This window comes from Macaca fascicularis, chromosome 9 (genome assembly GCF_037993035.2).
Source record: "Macaca fascicularis isolate 582-1 chromosome 9, T2T-MFA8v1.1".
Lineage (NCBI taxonomy): Eukaryota > Metazoa > Chordata > Mammalia > Primates > Cercopithecidae > Macaca > Macaca fascicularis.
This window is the reverse complement of record NC_088383.1, coordinates 14,785,217-14,808,601: the sequence shown is the minus strand read 5'-3', so window position 1 is coordinate 14,808,601 and position 23,385 is coordinate 14,785,217. Positions and strand designations below refer to the sequence as shown.

Below are 23,385 nucleotides of genomic sequence, written 5' to 3'. Positions count from 1 at the left end.
AGAAAATGGAGATGACAAGGCAGAGCTACCGTTACTTGGGAGGGGAAGCTGTGGTTTGGGGAAAAGTGAGATCAGGAATTCCATCTGGGGCTCGCTGAGCTTGGGATGTTTCACAAGGGACCGAGTGAGGTGTGGAGAGGGCAGTTTTGTGCGTAATTCTCTACCAACCTGGGTCAGGGGACACCATGGTGGAGACACGGAGTTGAAGCTCACCCATGTACAAATGATACTTAAAGCACAAAAGACCGCCAACTCCAGGGTTCAATACTGAGTATGATGACATCTGGGAAAACGTGTAAGCACCAAACTTCAAATAAAAAGAAGAATGGCCAAGCGTGGTGGCTCACACCTGTAATCCCAGCAACTTGGGTGGCTGAGGTGGGAGAATCGCTTGAGGCCAGGAGTTTGAGAGCAGCCTGGGTAACAGTGAGAAGAAGAACGAGGAGGAGGCGGAGAAGGAGGAGGAGAAGGAGGAGGAGGAGGAGGGAGAAGGGAGGAGGAAGGAAGAGGAGGCGCAGCAAAAGAAAGAGAAAGGAGGAGGAGGAAGAAGGAAAGAAAAGAAAGAATTCCTCAATGTGTGAAGAATTCTGTTGAGATGTGCCGTTGTACAAATTGAACCCTTAATGTCATGCTCCTGATGGTCTGTTTTTGATAACGTGAAAGAAATGTCTCTCTCTTATTTTATTTTATTTACTTGTGGAGAGATGGGGTTTCACCCTGCTGTCCAGGATGGAGTACAGTGGTGCCATCATGGCTCACTGCAGACTCAAACTCCTGGGCGCAAGTGGTTCTCCCAACTCAGTCTACTGAGTGCTTAGGGACTACAGGCACATGCCGCCATGCCTGGCTAATTTTGTTTTAAGCTTTTTTTTTTTTTTTTTTCTGGAGAGATGGGGTCTTGCTGTGTTACCTAGGCTGGTTTTGAACTCCAGGCCAAAGCACTGGGATTACAGACGTGAACCACCACACCCGGCTAATTTTTGTATTTTTTTTAGAGATGGGGTCTCACTGTGTTGCCCAGGCTGGTCTCAAACTCTTGGCTTCAAGCAGTCCTCCAGCCTTGGCCTCACAAAGTGCTAACTCTCATATTTAAATAGATTTATTAATATATCATTGACACACAATAGACTATACATATTTAAAATATACTGTTGGATATATCTTGATATATGACTACACCTGGGAAACCATCACCACAATCAGGAATTGTGACTCTGTACTTTTATACTTTTAGTCAATCATTTATGTGATGCTCAGGGCTAGACACGAGGAAGGATATAAAATGCCATCACTGTCCCTGCCTCATCTGTCTGTCCTGATTTAAAATTCTAGCTTTCCAATACTGTTATCTAGTCACAGACTCATTTCCAGGTCTGTTCGTTCTTTTCCTCCCTCCCTCCCTCCCTCCCTCCCTCCCTTCCTTCCTTCCTTCCTTCCTTCCTTCCTTCCTTCCTTCCTTCCTTCCTTCCTTCCTTTCTTCCTTTCCTCCCTCCCTCCCTTCCATCCTTCCTTCCTTCCTTCTCCTTCCTTTCTCTCTCTCTCTCTTTCTTTCTACCTTTTATGATGGAGTCTTGCTCTGTCACCCAGGCTGGAGTACAGTAGCATGATCTCGGCTCACTGCAACCTCCGTCTCCCAGGTTCAAGCGATTCTTCTGCCTCAGCCTACTGAGTAGCTGGGATTACAGGTGCTCACCAGCCTGCCTGGCTAATTTTTGTGTTTTTAGTAGAGACAAGGTTTTGCCATGTGGGCTAGGCTGGTCTCAAACTCCTGACCTCAGGTGATCTGCCTGCCTCGGCCTCCCAAAGTGCTGGGATTACAGGCGTGAGCCACCGTTCCCAGCCTTATTTCCAGGTCTTTTCTGAAGGTTATGCTAAAAATACACTGCACTTTGGTTATCAAAGGGTTTGGTGTGACATGGTGAGCTGCTTGCCACCAGTGTCACTGGTTAAACCAGGAAGGTGCAAAGATCAGGAGCCCAGCCAGCTTTTAATCAGCTCAGATCCAGGCAAAAACATCTTTCTCCTTCCTTCTTTCATGGAAACAGCCCAAACACTAGGCTCCATGTCAGCCTTTTTTTTTTTTTTTTTTTTTTTTTTTTTTTTGCTACAAGTAGTCAACACAGTAATTACCTCCTGCTGAAAGCTTTGAGAAATTGTTCTGTGTCCAATTAGAATTTTTGATTTGACTAACAGATACAACATAACATCTTTATTTCTGTAACTACTCACTAATGATATGCACCCTGGATATATTTAGACTCTCATTTGCCGGGGCCATTGCATTGTAAGGTGCTACGTTATTGTCTGTGACAGCATTTCCACCAAGAGGCTTGACGAGGACGGGGGTGGGGAGCCTTTTGGGTTTGGGAGTCCTCTCCCTCGCCCTTTCCACCCCTCTCAGGCCTGACCTTCCATACCCAGGCTTACATGGGGAGCAGCTCTAGGACTTGCCCCCTCCTGGGAGGTCCTGACACCAGACCAGGTGTCCAGGGGCAGATCTCCATAAAGTGTCTGAGATAGTTCATGGGGCAGCCAGCCAGTGTCAAAACCTCCCCCAAGAAGAATGGAAGGAGGGATCTGCCAGCACAGCTCATGCAAGAGCAAGAAGTCCCTGCCAGCGACATTCCAGCGGAACCCTTTCCAAAGTACTTGGTTATGTAAACAGAAAGGCGCAGCCTCCAGCCCAGATGGACTGCCCAGTGTGGGTGTCAAAGTCGCTGTGGAAACTTCCCCCCATGGAAGCACTACGGGTCCCCAGGCTCTCCCTGCAGCTCTGCGTTGGGATGGGGAGGGTTGGGGACTTCTTTTTGACCTCCTGGAGCTGGGACCTCCATGTAGGACTGGTGGTTCTCCAGTTTTGGAGCGTCCCTGTTGCTGTGATGCCACTAGAAGTGTGATCTGATTTAAGGGTGTCGCTGGAGTCAGCTGTCAGCTGGGGTGCTTCCTGCTAATCGTGGCAGGACTTGGCATCTGAGCATGTGGCCCTTGGACTCAGGCACTTAGTATAGGAGTGCTTTGTATCCAACACAGATTTAGCAAAGCGGGTGGCCCGGCAGGCCATACCCACTTCACAGGTGGCCATTTTCCCACTGCATGTCAAGAGCCATCAAAGACCCGAGGGTGGAATTTGGAAAACTTGCAGACGGTGTAAAATGCTATTTTCTGCTCCACACCTCCCTGGGAGGCAAAGGAGATTACGACTATAGTAATACACAAAGAAGATTGTTTATCACAAGGAGAGCCCATTCCCCAACTCTTATCTACGTGGCTTCACCCATCACTGAGGGCAGATCGACATTGATTCTGCTTGTCACATAGGTATGTGAATGACAAATAATGCATGTGTTCCTGAGACTGGCTTTGGGGGCATGTTTCTACAGAATAGGCAAATTAAAACATATTTCACTGAATGCAAATTAAGTTGTATAATACCTATATTACATAATTGCCCTTGAAATTATAGATATATAAAGACATATGCTATTTAAATATATATTTATTATTCATATAAAATACTTATTGTGTGCCTATTATGGCAGTCACATCATTCTACTTTAATTGCACATTATCGTTTTAGTATCAATAAAATGTTTACAACTGTGCAAACTTACTGTATAAGACCCATAGTTGTAAATAATATTGTGTTTCCTTCCATTGATCACAACATAAGCAAAAATTTTTAAAATTCCATTTAAAACGACAGATTAAACTGGACACTGAAACAAAGTAGGCAAATTCATGTTACCAGAAAATGTTATGAAGGTTCTTGGTTACTGAGCACATGAATTCTTTACCAAAGCAGCAACAGATGCCTGTAACTCTTCTGCACAGAATTACATTTTAAATAGAGGATGTTCGAATGCACGTTTATACGAGAAAAATTGGTAGGATCAAAAAGTAAAAAAATGTGTTTGTGCCTGTCAGTCTGTACTGAAATTTTTGTAAGCCCTCTGAAGCGCTGAGTGAATGTTGTAAAAATTTGTTGCACCAAACCACATGTAATATTGTACCAAGAAAACATCACAAGTAAATGCATCAGCTATCAGAATGAATATATTTTCTTGGAACTCTTTGTTTCTAGCTGTGCCTGTATATCCATGTCTTATACGTCACAACTTATTGGAGAGGGAGGGAAGGGATCTTAGAGTCCGTCTGTTCCTGAGTTCTGTAATCCTTTCTATAACTTCCCTTGCTAATGTCTCTGGTCCCTTCTTAACGATTTGCAGTGATAACGGGGCAACCCATTCCATTTTGAACAATGATGCTCATTCAAAAGTTCTTCCTTCTATTGAATCCGAATGTATCTTCTGGAATTTCCACTCATTGGTTCTACTTTTTGCCCACCAAAGCAAAGTTAACCCGCCTTCACTTTATACATATGAGATTAGCAAGTCCCCCTGAACCTCCATTTGAGTAAGCCCAGGACAGTCCTAGTTTATACCTGTTCTCTCTATATAATCAATAATAGCCTCCCTTTTGACTCACAAGTGTCTGGTATGGCCAGTAGATTGTATGGTCACACTACCACTGGAGCTTTTGATATGTAGACCACGGATGCAGCTTTTCCCTCAGTCCTGGGAAGTACTGGTTTCTGGACCTTCACCCGGTCTAGTTATCCTTCTTTGGTCTTTCTCCTGTTTCTTTCATTTCTTATGTAAAATATGGTACCCACAAGTGAATACAGATTTCCAAAAGTGGTTTAACCACCGTAGGATGCAGGGCACCTCTTAATTCCCTTATTCTGATGCTGTGCTTCTAGCACGTGTGTGAGGAGTAGGACACAAAACCATAAACAATATGACCCCAACTTTTACATTTTGAAGCTTCCATCCGAACCTCTTTGCCATCTGTAAATTTGATATGCATGCCTTCTGTGTCCATTCACCAATCACTCGGGGGAATACATGGATTGAGGAAGACGAGTTCTACTTTAATATCACTTTGCAGTTTTCCAAGTGCTTGCAGATTTTGCCGTTGCAACCCTATCTCCAGACTCCCTCATTTTGGCCTCATGATGAAATTGACTTGAAAACAGTGCTCAGTGGCTATTTCCTATTTCAAACAATTTAGCCATTCTCACTCAGACCATTGGCTCCCGCTTCTTTGTCTTCATAAAGATGGTGTCCAGCTGTATTTCTCACTACTTCCTCCTCATCCACCACTGTGTCCTTCAGCTCATTGCCTGGGTGACATTTCCAGAACATTCTGTGTTCTCTCCCATTTCATCCCTTCTTACCTCATGTTGCTGTGTTCTGCAGATATCACTCCTTCCCTGGGGTATTGATGGATCCACCAGGTGTGAGTTAAGGTGTCCCCACATGCCCATCCCATAGCATCTTATACTCACCCCTGTAGTCACACTGATCACTCTGCAACTGCCTGTTAACTTGGGTATTTCCTCTATGGGACATAGAAATTCCTGAAGTATAGGAGCAAAATCACATTCATCATTGTATATCGAATAAGATCCCTGGCACAGAATAAAGATGCCATTAGCACTTGAGTGAACACATTGTGGTGAACATTACTACGAATAATTCTTTATTCTATTTCTCTTGTTTCAATGGGGAAAATTCCTGGAAGAGACATGACAGAGCCCAAGGATCTGAACTTTTTAGCTGTTTCCTGGAAGTTGTTAGTGGTCTTTTCATTAAGCTGTAATAATCTACTAATTAAACTGTTTTATCTTTAATATAGTAATTCCCATTATAGTTGTTACAATGCCTTCCTGAAGTTTACATTAACTTTTTACTTTTGCTTATGGGGCCTTGTGGAGTATAACTTATTTTTTAGAATGATTTTTATGGTAGTCAAATCTATCATTTTTTCCTTTTTGGCTCATTCATTGCTTTTAGGCTTAGAGAAGCATGATAGATAATCATCTACCTGGTTTTAAAATTTAACTTTATAAACCACCTGGGATTTATTTTGGGGAAAGGGTACAGTTCATTTATATTCCTTTCATTTCCCTCTTGATTGAGAAGAGTGAAACAAACAGAAGCTGAGTTGTTTTTTGTTTTTTGTTTTTTGTTTTTTTTTGAGACAGCGTCTTGCTCTGTCGCCCAGGCTGGAATGCAGTGGTGCAATCTCGGCTCACCACAACCTCTGCCTGGTGGGTTCAAGCGATTCTCCTGCCTCAACCTCCCAAGCAGCTGGGACTACAGGAGTGTGCCAACAAGCCCAGCTAATTTTTGTATTTTTAGTAGAGACGGGGTTTCACCGTGTTGGCCAGGCTGGTCTCAAACTCCTGACCTCTGGTGATCTGTCTGCCTTGGCCTCCCACAGTGCTAGGATTACAGGCATGAGCCACCACACCCAGCCAGCATCTACATATCTTTAAAGGTTCTTTTATTGTCCTTAGACTATCCTTGTTTTAAATATCAGTGTCATGACTAGGCACAGTGGCTCAGCCTGTAATCTCAGCACTTTGGGAGGCCAAGGTGGACAGATCACCAGAGGTCAGGAGTTTTAGACCAGCCTGGCCAACATGGTGGAACTCCGTCTCTACTAAAAATACAAAAATTAGTGGGGCATGGTGGCTGGTGCCTGTAATCCCAGCTACTCGGGAGGCTGAGGCACGAGAATCACTTGAACCTGGGAGACAGAGGTTGCAGTGAGCTGAGATCGCACCACTGCACTCCAGCCTGGGCGACAGAGCAAGACTCCGTCTCAAAAATAAATAAATTAATTTAAATAAATAAATATCAACGTCAGCTTTCCTACTCTCTCCCTGTAAACTTGCAGTGCAAGAAAAATGCTGGAAATATTCCTCCTACGTTGTGTGCCCTCCACACTTTGTTCTACTACAATCTAGCCTCCTTTGCAAGTTCTCCAGTACACTCCCCGTGCTCTTCACGTCTCAATCTTCACTTCCTCATTTAATTTTATTTTTATCATGTGATCAAAATTTTCCATTTAAAGTCACCATCCCATACAAACTATATGTTTGTATATAAGTATATAAGTTTGACTCCAGAGAGTCAAACTTATCTTTTCTTTTTTTCAGCCTTATCTTTTTTTTAGGCTTTTAAAAACTGTATTTCTGGGGTCTCCATCTCACTATTCTATTTTTGTTCTTTCTTTCTTTTCTTTTCTTTTTTTTTTTTTTGAGACAGAGTCTCGCTCTTTTCTTTTTGCCCAGGCTGGAGTGCAGTGGCATGATCTAGGCTCACTGCAACTTCCACCTCCTGGGTTCAAGTGATTCTTCTGCCTCAGCCTCCAAAGTAGCTAGGACTATAGGTGTTCACCACCATGCTCGGCTGATTTTTGTATTTTTAATAGAGATGACGTTCCCCTGTTGACTGGGCTGGTCTTGAACTCCTGGCCTCAGCTGATCTGCCCCTCTCCACCTCCCAAAGTGCTGGGATTACAGGTGTGAGTCACTGCATCCAGGCTCCATCTAACTATCCTTTTCTACTCTAAAAATTCCAAGTACAATCATCAAAACAAAAGAAAAGGTAGATATTTGCCTTTCCCTTTGAAAAAAGCCTCTCATTCTACTCCAAACAAACAGACAAACATATAAACAACCTCTGTCACTCATACTGAAGCCAGAGCTCCACGTGGCAGAGAACAGGTGTTATTTTCCATCTTTCCTCACGGTTCCCCCAGGGAACAGTTGGATGTTAGTTAGGTGGGTGTGTACGTTCTGGCCGCTTCTTGCATGTTCTGTTTCTTTGGGGTTTACACCTCACCCAGCTGCCCTTGCAGAACGTCTGTGTGAACACATGTGCTGTGAACACATGAATAAGAATTACGTGCGTGTGTAAGAACCTGGACATTTTCCCACACATCGTACATGGGTATTCCTAAACCTCCTTTCTTAGGCCAGTTCCTGTATTCCCTACATTTGCTCTCTGTCGATGATTGCCGGGTGGCATAGGATGGCCCTGGGAACCACAGTTACTGGGAAAAAGAGCTGGGCTTCCAAGCCGCCTGTTTGAACGAAGTGCCCTCCTCTACAAATGACCAGTGCCGCCAGAGCTTCATTTTGTGAAGGCCTGGCACTGGCTCAGTCCCTGAGGACAGCCATCCCAATGCCACCTGCCCAGAATTAGCCTCCTCACCCATCCAGAGCCACAGGGGACCTGGTATGAAGGGACAGAGACCTGCAGCGCCCCCGGGCCTTCCTATAGGAACAGGGAGCAGCGCGTTGGATCAGGGCCTGACTCCACTGTGTGTAGGCAGCTGTCAGTGGTTCAGCATTCAGCGTTCTGCACTTTTTATGTGTTTTTACTTACTTGTTCCTCTTCACAACTCTACGAGGTAGGTATTGCTGTCATCTCCGTTTTATAGATTAGGGAAGGAGGCCAAGTTGGTGAACTTCTGGAGGATCACATTCAGCTAGGAAGTCGTGAAACCAGGATAAGCCACAACCCCGGGTGGCCAAGCTCTGGTGCTCGGCTCTGACCCACTGTAAGCCCCGGTGATGTGGTCCAGGGAGGGCAGTGAGGGAGGCACAGTGTGTGGCTCAGTCCTCTGGGTCCCCAGGTCGCTGGAGGACAGGAGTGGGATGTGTACCTGGAGCCTCCTCCCCACCCTTGGCATCCCCAGCAGGGCACTGAGTCTGTGGCATTTTTCTCTCAAGCCAGTAATCAGCAAGAAACAGGACCACAGCTCCTTGGGTCACCTGTGTCCCCAGCACCGGGCTGAATGCATGGCGTAGAGGAGACACAGCGATGGGCTTTGGACTTTGCGTGAAAAATGTGCCTCCAGGCAAAGGAAACAGCACAGGCCAGGCCCCATGGCCAGGGAGAGGGTGGCCCTCGGAGGAACAGACTCTAGAAGTCCCAGATGGCCCAGTCTTGAAACTGAGAGGAGTAGTGGGAAGGAGAGTATTTGAAAAAAAAAGGGATCTGGTGAGGTGAGGCCAATGTCAGAGAGCCTGTTATCCATGTTCAGACAGTTGCCTTTCACAGATGCTAGCAGCAATACGTAAAGAAGAAAGAATCTCACTCTGCACCCACATCAGGACTGGCCTCCGAGGCCTTCAGGCCTCTGTGCAGATCTGCTCAAGGGCTGCTCTCTGCCTCCCATCTCTGTTTCCGTTAGCCTCTGCCTCTGTTCAGACTGCACAGCACTCCCTCTCTGATCCAGATTTCCAGCTCCCTTTCCTTTGTAAAGATTAGGCTCTATTCCCTTCCCCAGCCCCTCTCCTAATAATAATGAATAATAATAGCAATACAATCCAGTGCTCAGTAGGATTAAGGCTCTGAGGCTCTTCAGAGACTCTGGTTGCTGCAGTTGCAGAACCAAAGATATCTTGTATTTCCAGGCTTGAGTGAAAAGTACACATCTGCAGGTGTGTTGTAAATGAGGCCTTGCTAGTAAGTCTTCATAAGTGTATGTATTTCCAGTAGAATAGTGGGTTAAAATCCTGATCATGTACTCAAAATGGAGGTAAAGAAAATCCTGTTTTCAGAAGACACTCTAGCAGTGGCAGAACATAGGAGGAAACAGGTTCCTCCAAATTTTAGGGGTCCAGCTAGTTGGATGTCACCCAGAAAGCGCTGCCGCCCACCAGGAGCCTGTACGACTTTGTGCACCTGCCCGCCACCTGTGAGCGGCTTCTGCCCTGTGCTCCCCAGTATGGTGTCCATGGTGCAGGACCTAACTCTGGGGCCCATGCCATTGCGTCTTTCAGCGTCCATCTGCCCTTGTCATTGTAGTCAGAGTGTTGGCTGCCAGGCATGAGGAGGGTGATTGTGGACCCGCCCCAGCAGAATCTTGGCCTTCCACATCCATCGCACCTGTCCATTGTCCGCACCATTAGCTTGTTTGATTGGCAGGTGGAAGGAGCACCCCACCTCCCCACAGCACACAACTGAGCTGTGGGTAGGAGTTCCTCTTCAGCAGGATGCCATAGCGCCCCCAGGAGAGCTCCCTGTTGTACCAGCCTCTTACCTGCCTGGGTCCATGCCTCGTCATCTACACTTTAGGCCCGGATACTGATGATTAATATTTTCTGACACGCTGCCCTGTAGCGTCATGTGGAGATGGCTAATTGCTCGGCCTGGAGGACTTGCGGCTTGAATCACATAGACCACTGGGTCCCCATACCAGGACTTGTCTTTTGCATTATCAGAGAAAACCGAATTTCCTTTTTCTGCAGGAGCAGCAGCAGAGTCACTAGGATTTGCTTTTCAAAGATCCGGAAGTAAAACGCCAGCCTGGGTTATAACTTCAAGTGCAAACCCGCAGAGGGTTGAGCTTTGAAGAATGCATCGCTATTTCCATCTTCTATTACATCAACATTGTCATGTTTACTTGTTTCTGATAGAGCCACTCACTTAATAACTTCCATGTGGTGTATGAGCTGCAACTGTATCCAGCAGCCAAGAGCCTGAAGGACCCACCTGCCTGTGTTTTGTTTTTTGTTTTTTGAGACAGGATCTCACTCGGTTGCCCAGGCCAGAGTGCAGAGGCCTGATTTCAGCTCACTGCAACTTCTGCTTCCTGGGCTCAGGCAATCCTCCCACCTCAGCCTCCCAAGTAGCTGGGACTACAGGCACACACCACCATGCCCTGCTAATTTTCATATTTTTGTTTTTGGGTTTTGCCGTGTTGCCCAGGCAGGTCTCAAACTCCTGAGCTCAAAGGATCCTCCTGCCTCTGCTTCCCAAAGTGCTGGCATTACAGGAGTGAGCCTCCGTGCCTGGCCACACCTGCGTATGTTCTTTTAGATCCAGGAGAGTCACAATAGAGACAGGTGGAATCATTTGCCAGAGGTTATAGAGCAACACAGGAACAAGGTCATCCTCTCTGAATGAGACTTCTGGTGTCTCGTGCCTGTGTCTCCTTTCCTTGCATTGTCATCTTCTTTCAGTATGATATCACTTGAGAACCAAGCGAAAGTAAGCTTCAGATAAACCAGAGGGAATAATTATCATAAAAATCATATTACAATGATAATAAAAATGATTATATAAAATTTTTATAAAATAAAAATTTGTATTAAACATTTTATTAAAAAATTACAATTAGCCTTTGGCCTTTAAAGTTTCTGGGCAGATCCCCCACTTGCCCACTGTTGTAATATGTGTTATTTTCCTGGTGCAGGTGAAGAGTGGACAGGGAATTGATGAATTTTATTTTTGAGATGGAGTCTCACTATGTTGCCCAGGCTGGTCTCGAACTCCTGGGCTCAAGCAGTCCTTCTGCCTTAGCCTCCTAGGTAGCTGGGATTACAGGGATGAGCCGCCATGCCCAGATAGATGAATTAATAAACATATATTATTTATTATATGTTAATTGTATATTATATATTCATTGTGTATTATATGTTACATATTATTTATTGTATATTATTTGTTATATATTATATAATGTTATATATTATATAACATATTATATATTATATTATATAACATATTATATATTATATATATATTACATATATACCAATATGGGCTGCAAGTGGTGGCTCGCATCTGTAATCCCAGAATTTTGGGAGGCTGTTGTGGGAAGATTACTTGAGCCCAGGAGTTCAAGACCAGCCCAGACAACATGGCAAGTCCCCATATCTACAAAAATACAAAAATTAGCCCTGTGTGAAGGTGCATGTCTGTAATCCCAGCTACTCGGGAGGCTGAGGTGGGAGAATCTCTTGAGTCCCAGGAAGGCAGAGGTTGCAGTGAGCTGTGATCGTGCCACTGAACTCTAGCCGGGACCACAGAATGAGACCCTGTCTCAAAAACACAAAACAAACAAAAAAATATATATGACTGTATATATTCGAACTTTACATCATAATGCTCTTGGATACCTATAGATGTGTAGATATATACAGAACCACAGTAGATAAGGAGGATGAACGAGTCTAGAGATGTAATGTACAACATGAGGACTAAAGTTAAAATTGTATTGTTAGGATTTTTTGTTACATAAATAGAGTTTAGCTGCTCTCATCCCACAAAAAAGGTAACCATGTGAGATGATAGATATATTAACCAACTTCACGGTAGTAACCATTACACTATCTGTATGTATCTAATATTTTTGATTGTTTGTTTTTTGAGACAGAGTTTCGCTCTGTTGCCCAGGCTGGAGTGCAGTGGCGTGATCTCCGCTCACTGCAACCTCCGCCTCTCGGGTTCCAGTGATTCTCCTGCCTCATCCTCCCCAGTAGTTGGGATTACGAGTGCATGCCAACACACCTGGCTAATTTTTGTATTTTTAGTAGAGACCAGGTTTCACCATGTTGGCTGGGCTGTCTTGACCTCAAGTGATCTGCCCACCTCGGCCTCCCAAAGTGTTGTGATTACAGTGCAGGGATTAATATTTTTAACAAATTTTAAATTGCCTGAAGTCCTTTCTTTCCATGTGTATATTTCCTGTGAATTTCTTGAGGTTGCTGTAGCCGCGTGGCATTCATTCCTCTCCTCCTGGCAGAGATGTGCTTTATGATTATTGAGATTTTGTGGTCTTGCAACATTTGGGTACCTAGATTGGACTTTGAGTCTTCATTTTTCTGTGAAGGAAACTGAAGTAGAGAGAAAGATGTGGCTCTTGAGGTGACCCAGTACCCGGGGGCACCAACAATGACTTATGCCGGGAAGTTGTAGTCATGGCCTTGGAATTTCCTTCTGAGCCACACAACGGCCTGGGTCAGAGGTCAGATCACGAGGGGCTGCTGTCCTGCATCCGACATCCTCAGGGTGTCTTGTGGTTGAAGTTTAAGGGACTGTACTCGGGGAAGACGTGCTGTCAGCAGTAAGTCACTGGTAGGGCCTTGGCTTTTGAAATCTACATTTTCTGTCTGATGACTAAGTTTTAAAGGATAGCATCTCAGGTGGTTTGGGGAGTATTGGTAATTTTCCTAAATGAAGTGTGTCTTGGAAGGTTAATTCTTTGTTTTGTGCAATTCTAGTGAGTCATTAATATTGCTTATTTTATTGTCTTGTAAATGTATTGTCTCAAGAATGAATATGAGAAACAACTTGATGGCTTGCTTTTCACAGGGACGTCAACGAGTAGGCAATTGGTAACTAGACTAAAAAAATTTTTTGGCAGGTCTGTGAACATCTCACTAAACAGCTCTGCTCCCTCACCATCCCCTCCTTCAGCCCCACACCACAGTGTCTTCCCTGTAATAGTTTCAGTGTAAATTAGCCTCAGGAAACTAAGAGAATACATGTGTCAATTGACTATTTTTTAGTTTTTGTTTTAAAAAACACATGTTTTTTCCTGGGTTCAGGATCAATTTGCACAACTGCATTACATTTCTATAAAAATGCTTTAGGCCAGGCATGGTGGCTTATGCTTGTAATCCCAGCACTTTGGGAGGCTAAGGTGGGGAGGTCACTGAAGTCCAAGAATTTACATAGTGAGACGTGTCTCTACAAAAAATAAACACAGTTAGCTGGGCATGCTGGTGCGAGCCTGTAGTCCCAGATACTCAGGAGGCTGAGGTGGGAGGATCGCTTGAGCCTGGGAGGTTAAAGCTCCAGTGAGCTATGATAGCGCCCCTATACTCCAGCCTAGGAGACAGAGCAAGACCCTGTCTATAAAAATAACATAAAACAAGATGAGCCTGATAATACCTACCTCTTGTCGTACGAGGACTATGGGTTCAACACATAGTAAGTATTTCCAAAACCATACAACTGATAATAATTAACAGCTAACATTGTGATGAGTATATACTTTGTACCAGATACAGCACTAAGAAATTTCCAAACATTAGTTAATTTAATAATTGCAGAGTTCCTATGAGGTAGAAGCTATTCTATCCCTCTTCTACAGACAAGGAACAAGGCTTAAAAAGATGAAGTAAGCTGGGAGTGGTGGATCACTCCTGTAATTCCAGCATTTGTCTGGGAGGCCAAGGCAGGAGGATCAATTGAGCCTAGGAGGTTGAGGCTGCAGTGAGTCAAGATCACACCATTGCACACCAGCCTGGGCAACAGAGCAAGACCCTGTCTTAAAAAAATAAATAAAAACCAAAATGAAACAAAAACCTTCTAAACAGTGGAACTAGGATTCTTTCTTCTCAGCAACTCCTGCACAGGCATATACCATGGCATAGAAATTATTTTGCAGGCCAGGTGCGGTGGCTCACGCCTGTAATCCCAGCATTTTGGGAGGCCAGGGCGGGTGGATCACCTGAGGTCAGGAGTTCGAGACCAGCCTGGCCAACATGGTGAAACCCCATCTCTACTAAAAATACAAAAAATTAGCCAGGCGTGGTGGCGGTCACCTGTAATCCCAGCTACTTGGGAGGCTGAGGCAGGAGAATCGCTTGAACCCAGGAGGCGGAGGTTGCAGTGAGCAGAGATCGCGCCACTGCACTCCAGCCTGAGCAATAAAATGAGGCTCCATCTCACAAAGAGAGAGAAAGAGAGAGAGAGAAGACTTTGCCAAACCTTGAATTCTGTTACTTTCCACGTCCCGTTGTGGTGTGGGCAGCAGAATGTTCCGAAGTTGCTGTTTTATGACTGTTTCCAATTTAAACCTAAACCAGAAAAATTCAATTTCACCTCTGCTCTGGGTACCCTTCACCTCTCCATATTACAAGACATCCTGAAATCACCATTTGTTATTGCTGGTTAGTTATTTTAGTGAGGCCTCATAGCAGAGACTCCCCTGGTACGTATGAACAATTATTCCTTCTGCCATTAATGATATATCAGGCTATTGCAGACAATACCCTCAAAAATATGTATTTATAAATCCCTCTTTCCAAAATCTGCACTCTCAAAAGTACTTCTGATCAAAATGGACTTTCCATTCTTTTTTTTTTTTTTTTTTAGAGATACGGTCTCACTCTGTCGCCCAAGCTGGAGAGCAGTGGCAGGATCATAGCTCACTGCAGCCTCCAACTCCTGGGCTCATGGAGTCCTCCTGTTTCAGCCTCTGGAGTAGATGGGGCTACAAGTGTGCACCCCATGCCTGGCTCATTTTTTAATTTTTTTGTAGAGATGGGGTCTTGCTCTGTTGCCCAGGCTGGTCTCAAACTCCTAGCCTCAAATGATCCTCCCTCCTTGGCCTCTCGAAGAGTTGAGATGACAGTCATGAGTCACTGAGCCTGGCCTGGCTTACCATTAATTCTGTCTGCAGTGTGAGAATATGTCAGGGGTTCAATCTTAAGTATTCTGGCTTACATGACAACTCATTCTCATTTATCTGTTAACATTTAATTTTATTTGTTAAAAAGATAGGCAATCCAAAATTTACTGGGAAAGAAACTGCTTGTGCTCCATTTCCTATGCCTGACCTCAAATAGGGTCATTCATCTTTCTAGATAAATTTCTTTTTTACACTTTTTTAACTGAAAAAAAAAATAAAAGTAACATGTTAAGTCATATTTGGATGAGGTGGAGTAGGCTAAACCACCCAGAAGCCTAATACTGTTGCATGTCTACTCCCATATTTTTGTTTTTGCCTCTTAATCCCTGTCCACGTGCATGACAATTAGGATACATAAATATATTTTTTTTATTTATTTATTTATTTATTTTTTTTGAGACAGAGTCTCACTCTGTCACCCAGGCTAGAATACAGTGGCACAATCTTGGCTCACTGCAACCGCCACCTCCTGGGTTCAAGCAATTCTCGTGCCTCAGCCTCCCGAGTAGCTGGGACTACAGGTGTGTGCCACCATGCCTGGCTAATTTGTGTGTGTGTGTGTGTGTGTGTGTGTGTGTGTGTGTGTATTTTTAGTAGAGACGGGGTTTTGCCATGTTGCCTAGGTTGGTCTCTAACTCCTGAGCTCAGGTAATCCACCTGCCTCGGCCTCCCAAAGGACTAGGATTATAGGCATGAGCCACCGCGCCGGGCCAGGATACGTATCAATGATAGTCTGCTGCGGTCACTGAAGCTAGTATCATAAATGTGTTTACATGTTTCTGCACAGTCTTCATGTCAGAGTGTACCTGAGCAGCAAAGTTGGATAGATTGGGGCAGACACTTCACTTTCAAAATAACACTTTTTCATATTTCCTTTAGAATCACAGGGCACTTGGCAGGCCTTTGCGTGGGCTAGAATTGTATTGTAGCAAGGCAATTGGTTATTGGAATGGTCGCCAGTTGACAACTATGAGAAACCTTGTTCTCTAAAGGATTTCCTTTGAGGGTGATGCCAGGGCTCCAGTAGTGTCTGAACAGCTGGAAAGGAAAAAATCAAAACAAAACAAAACAAGGGAAAGCAGTATTATTTCAGAATTGTTAGTATTGAAAAGAAAATTTCAGTGTACCTGGCAAGTCAGACAAAGCTACAGATGTCAATTCTTTGTGCACACCCAGAATGGTGAAGCTTCTCTGAACTGATGATAAGAACAAGATACTCGAACCTTACTTGAGTATGGAACAACAGGCAGGTGCTCGCTTTTGAAAAATAAACCGCAGCAGTGCTGTCAAAAGAAAGTTGTACCTTCAAAAACATGATGATTCAAAGGTGAGTCTGTTGAGACACTTCTCTGTGCTGACTCTTTGCAGAGACATTTTGCTTTCTACAGGGAGGCATTAAAATATGGAGTATGTTTGTAAATTTCCCAGGAATGACTGTTGGGAAGAGGAAAGAAATTGGAAGACCTAGGGTGGATACCAACATCATGATACATAGTTACTTCCTTAAATTGCTGAGCAGATGAGGTGAGATTGTTTTACGTAATGAGGATTATTTTTTTCAGATGAAAATGAGAACCTCAGGGAAGACCTTTAAGTGTGAGTGTGAACTTTGTGAGTTTGGAAATATTTCGAGAAAATGATACGTTTCATCTTCTTTATTACTGCGATTAAAACTTTATTTGAGCCAATAATGTCTTTCAGATACCAGTTTGTTTTCATAAAATTTATTAGACTGTGATTAAGTAACTCAAGAGCATGTTTACACCCTTAACCTTTTATGATAAAATGAAGCTCAAAACTGTTTTATAATGCAGAAAACAAACAGCATTTCTTCCTTAAAACTCTGCCCTATTCTCAGTCGAGACTTTTCTCAAATCTATGACTAAAGTTTTAAAAGAATTTCATGGAACTTTCTGGATGTGATACCATTTTCCTTCTTAAAACTTTTACTCTATTAACCTTAGGTTCTTTCTAATGAGAACTGAATCAGTGTAGCTCGAAAACTTTATCTAAAGTACCTGTGCAATTGCTATTATCTGCCCTATTGAAACTTGAAATTAACATTTCTGATGTACTTTTTTGAAGAAGGAATCATTTATACATGTTGGTATAGCAGCACCTATTTCAGTCTAATTTAAAATTGTAATGGCTTTCATTGAACTTAGGGAATGATTGAAAGGAAGCTGATGGGTTTTTAAAAATTAAGTCAATCAGTGAAGATGCTTACTCTGTGCAAGGCTGATGGATTCTAACAGGACTTGAGCCCGTTTTCCTGCTAAGGCAATTAACACCTGCAGTTAAGGGTTCAACAGGTGAGTAAGGACTTTGCATAGACCCATCAAATGTCCACAGTGGCCTGCTTTGACTTATATGTGCAGAATGGCAAGGCTTTGGGTTGAAGTTTTTCCTCTGTTTTTAATCTGTTCGTTGGAGGGCTTATGAATATGTGAAACTTTTCTTGATTTTTCTCAGAGCTGGGGGCTGCTGAGTAATTGTTGTAACTCAGAATCAAGAGACGTTGAGATTAGCCCCCGTGTAAGCAGGACATGCTGTGTTGAGTTAGATCCCAAAACAAGGGTAACCTGACTTGATGGGAATATGGGATGACTTCTTTAGAGGAGGGAATAAGATAATTTTCTCATAGGATTTCATGACAGCTTTGGATATGTTGACAATTAGTGAATAATCCCTGTTGAACCAGAAGAAAAGAGACTGTCTTTTTTTGTTGTTTATTTAATCTTGCCCTGCCTGCAAATACATTGGGGGTTAGGGCTTCACCATATGAGTTTTAGGGGAACACAATCCAGTCCATAACTCCCGGTCACCAGGAGCTGAGGGTCAAGGAGAGGGTCATGAAGGACGCAGGCCGGCTGGCCACTGGGTGGGACTGAGCGGTGAGTGCAGTAGGCACCCTCGGCCCGCGACTGTGCCGCCACCTGCTTCCATTTGCAGAGACGCTCATTTTCGTCGGGATAGCAGCTCCAGACCTAACAGGCCTTGAGAAATGTCAGGGTTATTTTTAGCCTGGAGAGTTGGTACGTCCCGTGGCGCATGAGAGAAACGAGACTGTTCTGTAGTCCCAGCTACTCAGGAGGCTGAGGTGGGAGTATCACTTGAGTCTGGGAAGTGGAAGTTACAGTGAGTTGAGATTGCATCACTGCACCCCAACCTAGACAACAGAGCAAGACTCTGTCTAAAAAAAAAATTAAAATAAGAGCTCCCTTAGGGCCAGGCACTGTGCTAAGTGTGTAAAGGCAAGACTGTGTCTCATCTGAGACTGTCTTTTTTATCTTTCCTGGAGGAAAGGTTTATGAGAAGGACCCTCGTGGCTGGACAAGGAGACAAGGCCAGGATCTGCTCATGCGCATCCTTTCTTTAGATCTGCTTAAAGTGGCCAGTTAGCTGGGGAAAAGAACTTGTATTTAGTGGGGACTCTAGAGTCATATAAAATAGGCGTTGAGTTCTCTAAAGGATTTCCTCTAAAGAAGTACAAGGAAGGAAACTTACGTGTCATCTGGTCCAGACAGTCGTGTTGGAGCTATTTCATACTAGTCTGTGAGAGCCAACTGCTGCATTTTCAGGAATGCAGGGTGCCAATTGTAAAGCATAGCCATTGTTAAAATGAAATTCTATACACAGGCTTAAACACATGGCACTAACAAACAAAGGTAATAAAAATCTATCCCGGCCAGGCGTGGTGGCTCAAGCCTGTAATCCCAGCACTTTGGGAGGCTGAGGCGGGCGGATCACGAGGCCAGGAGATCGAGACCATCCTGGCAAACACTGTGAAACCCTGTCTCTATTAAAATACAAAAAATGAGCCAGGCGTGGTGGCGGGCGCCTGTAGTCCCAGCTACTCGGGAGGCTGAGGCAGGAGAATGGCGTGAACCTGGGAGGCAGAGCTTGCAGTGAGCCGAGATCGCGCCACTGAACTCCAGCCTGGGCGACAGAGCGAGACTCTGTCTCAAAAAAACAAAACAAAACAAAAAACAAAAAAACTATCCCTTCCTAATTGTTTTTACGGCACTTACCTGTTTTCTATGAGCTGAGGTTATATTTGTCTGTTGTATCTGTATGTTGGAATTCCTAGCAGTGTTGTCATGACAGTAGCTTGAAATCAGACATGGGGAAGGTATTTAGAGTGCAGCAAGACAATTTATGGTTACAACGGTCACCAGTTGATATCCATGAGAAGCCTTGTTCTTCAAAGGATTTCCTTGGAGGGTGATGCCAGGCTCCAGCAAATGCTGCAAATCAGGCTTTTGCCTTCCAGAAAGCCAGTTGTTAAACATTCACCAGTACCCCACTGGACTCGGCCCATTTATTTTTGTATATGAGACAGGGGCATGGAGATGAACGGTGACTTGTCCGGAGTCCTGCAGCCCCTTGTAACCAGCAGGGCCAAGACTAGACTTGGGTCTCCCAGGCTTTCTGTTATACCACTCAGAGATTTCAGTCCTGAAAGGCACAAGGGACAGGGGTTGGATTTGCCTGTGGGCTCTTGTCTCCAGTGCTTTTCTGTTATTGGTGACAGCACTGTAGGGAATCAGGTCATGCGCAAGAAGGGGGCTGATTAACTAACACAGACATCAAATTCATTGCCAGGTGGGTGGTCATCTGCTTTCTGGATACCAGCAAGTGGGATAAATGAGGAGGAGGCAGAGATTGGATCCTGAGCTCCGTCCCTAATGCATGCGGGTACAATTATTGAATGGAAGACTAAGTAAAGAATGAACAACACCTACCACCCCTGAGAATATGTTATATATGTATTTGCTAGTTTGTTTTACATCTCCCTTATTAGAATATAAGCTTCATGAGGATGGGAACTTTGTCTCGTGTGCCGCAGTACACCTAGCTCCCAGAAAAGTGCCTGGCTGTGCTCAATAGATATTTTCTTCTTCTTCTTTTTTTTTTTTTTTTTTTTTTGAGACGGAGTTTCACTCTTGTTGCCCAGGCTGGAGTGCAGTGGCATGATCTCAGCTCACTGCAACCTCCACCTCCTGGGTTCAAGCAATTCTCCTGCCTCAGCCTCCCGAGTAGCTGGGACTACAGGTGCCCACCACCACGCCCGGCTTATTTTGTATTTTTAGTAGAGACAGGGTTTCTCCATGTCGGTCAGGCTGGTCTCAAACTCCCGACCTCAGGTGATCCACCCACTGGGATTACAGGCATGAGCCACCGCGCCCGGCCTCAATAGATATTCTGGAATGATTGAACGAACTGATATTTCCAATTCCTGGCATTATACAGTGCCGACTCCCATAAGAAGTTTTGTCCGGAGGAATATGCCTAGCAGAGCGCAGCGTCGGCAACCCTCTAACCCTTTGTCTGGCTGCTAGACTCTCAGTGATTACCATTTCTCTTCCCTCTTAGATGACGGAGGGCCGCCGATGTCAAGTACATCTTCTTGATGACAGGAAGCTGGAACTCCTAGTACAGGTAAATCACTTTTGGTCAATTTTCTGAGTTTCTTTGGCAACTGATGTGGTTTCAGACCTTGATCCAGCAGGGGATGAAGGGGGATATGGTAAACTGCTTTTAAATCTCTGTCTGTTAATATCTGTGAGAGAATGACTAGGACACACCAGGGTGTTTTGTGTGTGTGCTATTTTGGTGTGTCTGTACACCAGCCTAAGGCATCCAAGGCCAGATGTACATCTAGCCTATTGTTACAAATTTCTAGAAAAGGAAATTCCACAATGCCATTAGCTATTCTTTCTGCCTGGAAGGAGTTAACTACAATGTAACCTAAATAGCTCTTGCTGTAACTAAAATTGATTTAGTCTTCCTTGCTCAGAGGGAATAGAAAAAGGTTTGGCTCTTTTTGTTTTTTTGTTTTGTTTTGTTTTGTTTTGAGACAGAGTGTCGCTCTTGTTGCCCAGGCTGAAGTACAGTGGGGCGATCTTGGCTCACGGCAACCTCCGCCTCCCGGGTTCAAGTGATTCTCCTGCGTCAGCCTCCCGAGTAGCTGGGATTACAGGCATATGTCACCATGCCCTGCTAATTTTTTGTATTTTTAGTTGAGACGGGGTTTCTCCATGCTGGTCAGGCTGGTCTTGAACTCCTGACCTCAGGTGATCTGCCCACCTTGACTTCCCAAAGTGCTGGGATTATAGATGTGAGCCACCGTGCCTGGCATAAAGATTTGTTCTTTTCTTTTCTTTTCCAGTTGAGATTAAAGAGGAAAAATCTCTGTCCTCTTTCTAAGTGCTAAGCAACCCCCTTCTTACCCCATCCCATAGGTTGACATTGGCATCACTTGTGAGCATCTGGAGAAACTGAGATGCAGGAAATCAATCAATTAATTCCAACTAAGAACACATCAGTGTCAGCAAAGTTGGAGAAGTAATTGGAATCACACACCCTCGTCTTTTTCAACTTGTTCTTAAACAGACCATTGTTTGACCCAAAGCTCTAAAGAATGGTGTCTCCAACTCTGACTTAAAAAGTTTACCATTCCAGATCTGTTGTTCAATGCCAATTTTTATTACATTTGCTTGCTGTTTGTTCTTAGATGTCTATCTCCGGGTCCTAGGGCATTGTGTCTCACTTTCGATCACATTTAGTTGTGAAGGAGCTGCAATTTATCAGTGGGTTGAGAGGATGCCACCTGCTCATGGGGGAAGTGATGATACTTCAAAGGGGAAATTCACATGTAGACACTTTTGTCTCGTGTCACCTTGTACATGCTGCTTGGAATTGAAAGTGTTCAAACTGCGGACTTTGCGTTAATACTTTTAATAGGATTCAAATGATAAAGGCTTTATAAATGCAATATAGGAAACAGAAAATAGGAAAAAGGCTCATAAGCACATAACACTAATAATTCAAGTGCTGTTCTCATTTTGGTGGATTTCTTTCCAGCATTTTTCATATTTATATTTCTTGTATGATTACAGTCATGACTGTTATTACACATGACTGTAATCATACAAGAAATGTATATGTATAATTCTGCATATCTTATTTTTCCACTTACCATTGTCTTTCACTAACATTTTCTAAGTGACTGTAAATTGTCATTTTCAGGAACAGCTGCATAAATTCTAGAAATTGATATACAATTATTATCTAATCATGTCCCCATTTGAGTATATTTAAGGGATTAAAAAAATAATTTTCCCACTATTACAAATAAATGCTGTGATTAACGTATCCCTATATACAGGGTTCTCCTGCATTTTAGATTATGGCCGTTTTAGGCTCGATTCCATGGCCTAAAGTCATTAAAAGTCAAATTTGTGGTTTGAATTTGGAAGAGTGAGGCAATAAAGGGAAACCATCAAATTGAGTGAGATCTCATTAATTAGCAGAATCGTTAACTGAGAAACATTCGAAGCTTCAAATTGCCAAGAGTCAGTGTAAAGAGTTTATAGGCGAGTGGTCTGTTGTATTTTACATGCTTTTCCTGAATCGAAGCTTGGAGGTTTAGAAAGAAGCCACCTTCTGGGATAGGAAATGAGATCTCAAATGGCAGTTCAAAAACTATCTCTTGGCCAGCCTGCTTTGAGAAAGAAATAGATTTAATTACTGATGTGCGCAGTTTGGGAACAGTTACCCTCAACCCTATAAAATCAAGAAAATGTTGAATTAGACAAACGAGAGAAGTTCATGTTTTTCCCACCGCTTTATAGAACAGACTTCCCGTGTTATTCTCTCTTCCTGGAACATGCTCCTTCCAACACCCCCACATCCTGGACCTGGCTGGTGTCTCTTAGGTCTTTATTTCACAACTTGGAAGATACCCCCCACCAATGCTTTCCCTGACCCCCTCCGACTAGTCTGTCCTGAGTTCCTTTCTTATGAGATGGCCACGCCTCGCTGTCATTGGTTGTGTACTTGTTACCACTTCCTGGAGCCCCCGACAGTTTGAGGGCTAGGTCTGTGTCTGCATCATGGTGTATCCCCAGTACCTAGCCCAGGGTCAGGCACGTAACGTCACTAAGTAAAGACTTGTTGAATGAAAGAATGGATAAACCCTAAGATGCCTTGGCACTACTTCCCCCAAAGACTTCTTGCCAGAGTACCAGTTGCTTCATAGGGAATGTAGCTTCATGCACACACACACACACACACACACACACACACCTGTCTATCTGTAGATACACATACTATCTGTACATTGAGAGATATACACACTACCTATACATAGATACACACACTATTTGGCTAGGTATTGATAGTATGTGTATCTATGTATAGATAGATAGATAGATAGATAGATAGATAGATAGATAGATAGATAGTGTTCATGTGTGTTAAGCTAAATACATATATATATATTTATATTTATATATATGGAAAGATTATAATTTA

The 23,385-nt window shown here is 43.8% G+C and overlaps 1 protein-coding gene across 27 annotated transcripts in view; it reads left to right on the top strand.

The window, feature by feature from the left end:
• The window catches only part of FRMD4A (FERM domain containing 4A), a 693,055-nt gene that overhangs the window by 457,489 nt on the left and 212,181 nt on the right, over positions 1–23,385 (top strand). For all 27 annotated transcript variants that reach the window (XM_074001073.1, XM_065520301.1, XM_015455575.3 and 24 more), the window contains one exon: positions 20,443–20,508. In XM_074001073.1, coding sequence (XP_073857174.1) covers positions 20,443–20,508 — 66 coding nt within the window. The remainder of the gene's footprint in view (positions 1–20,442; positions 20,509–23,385) is intronic.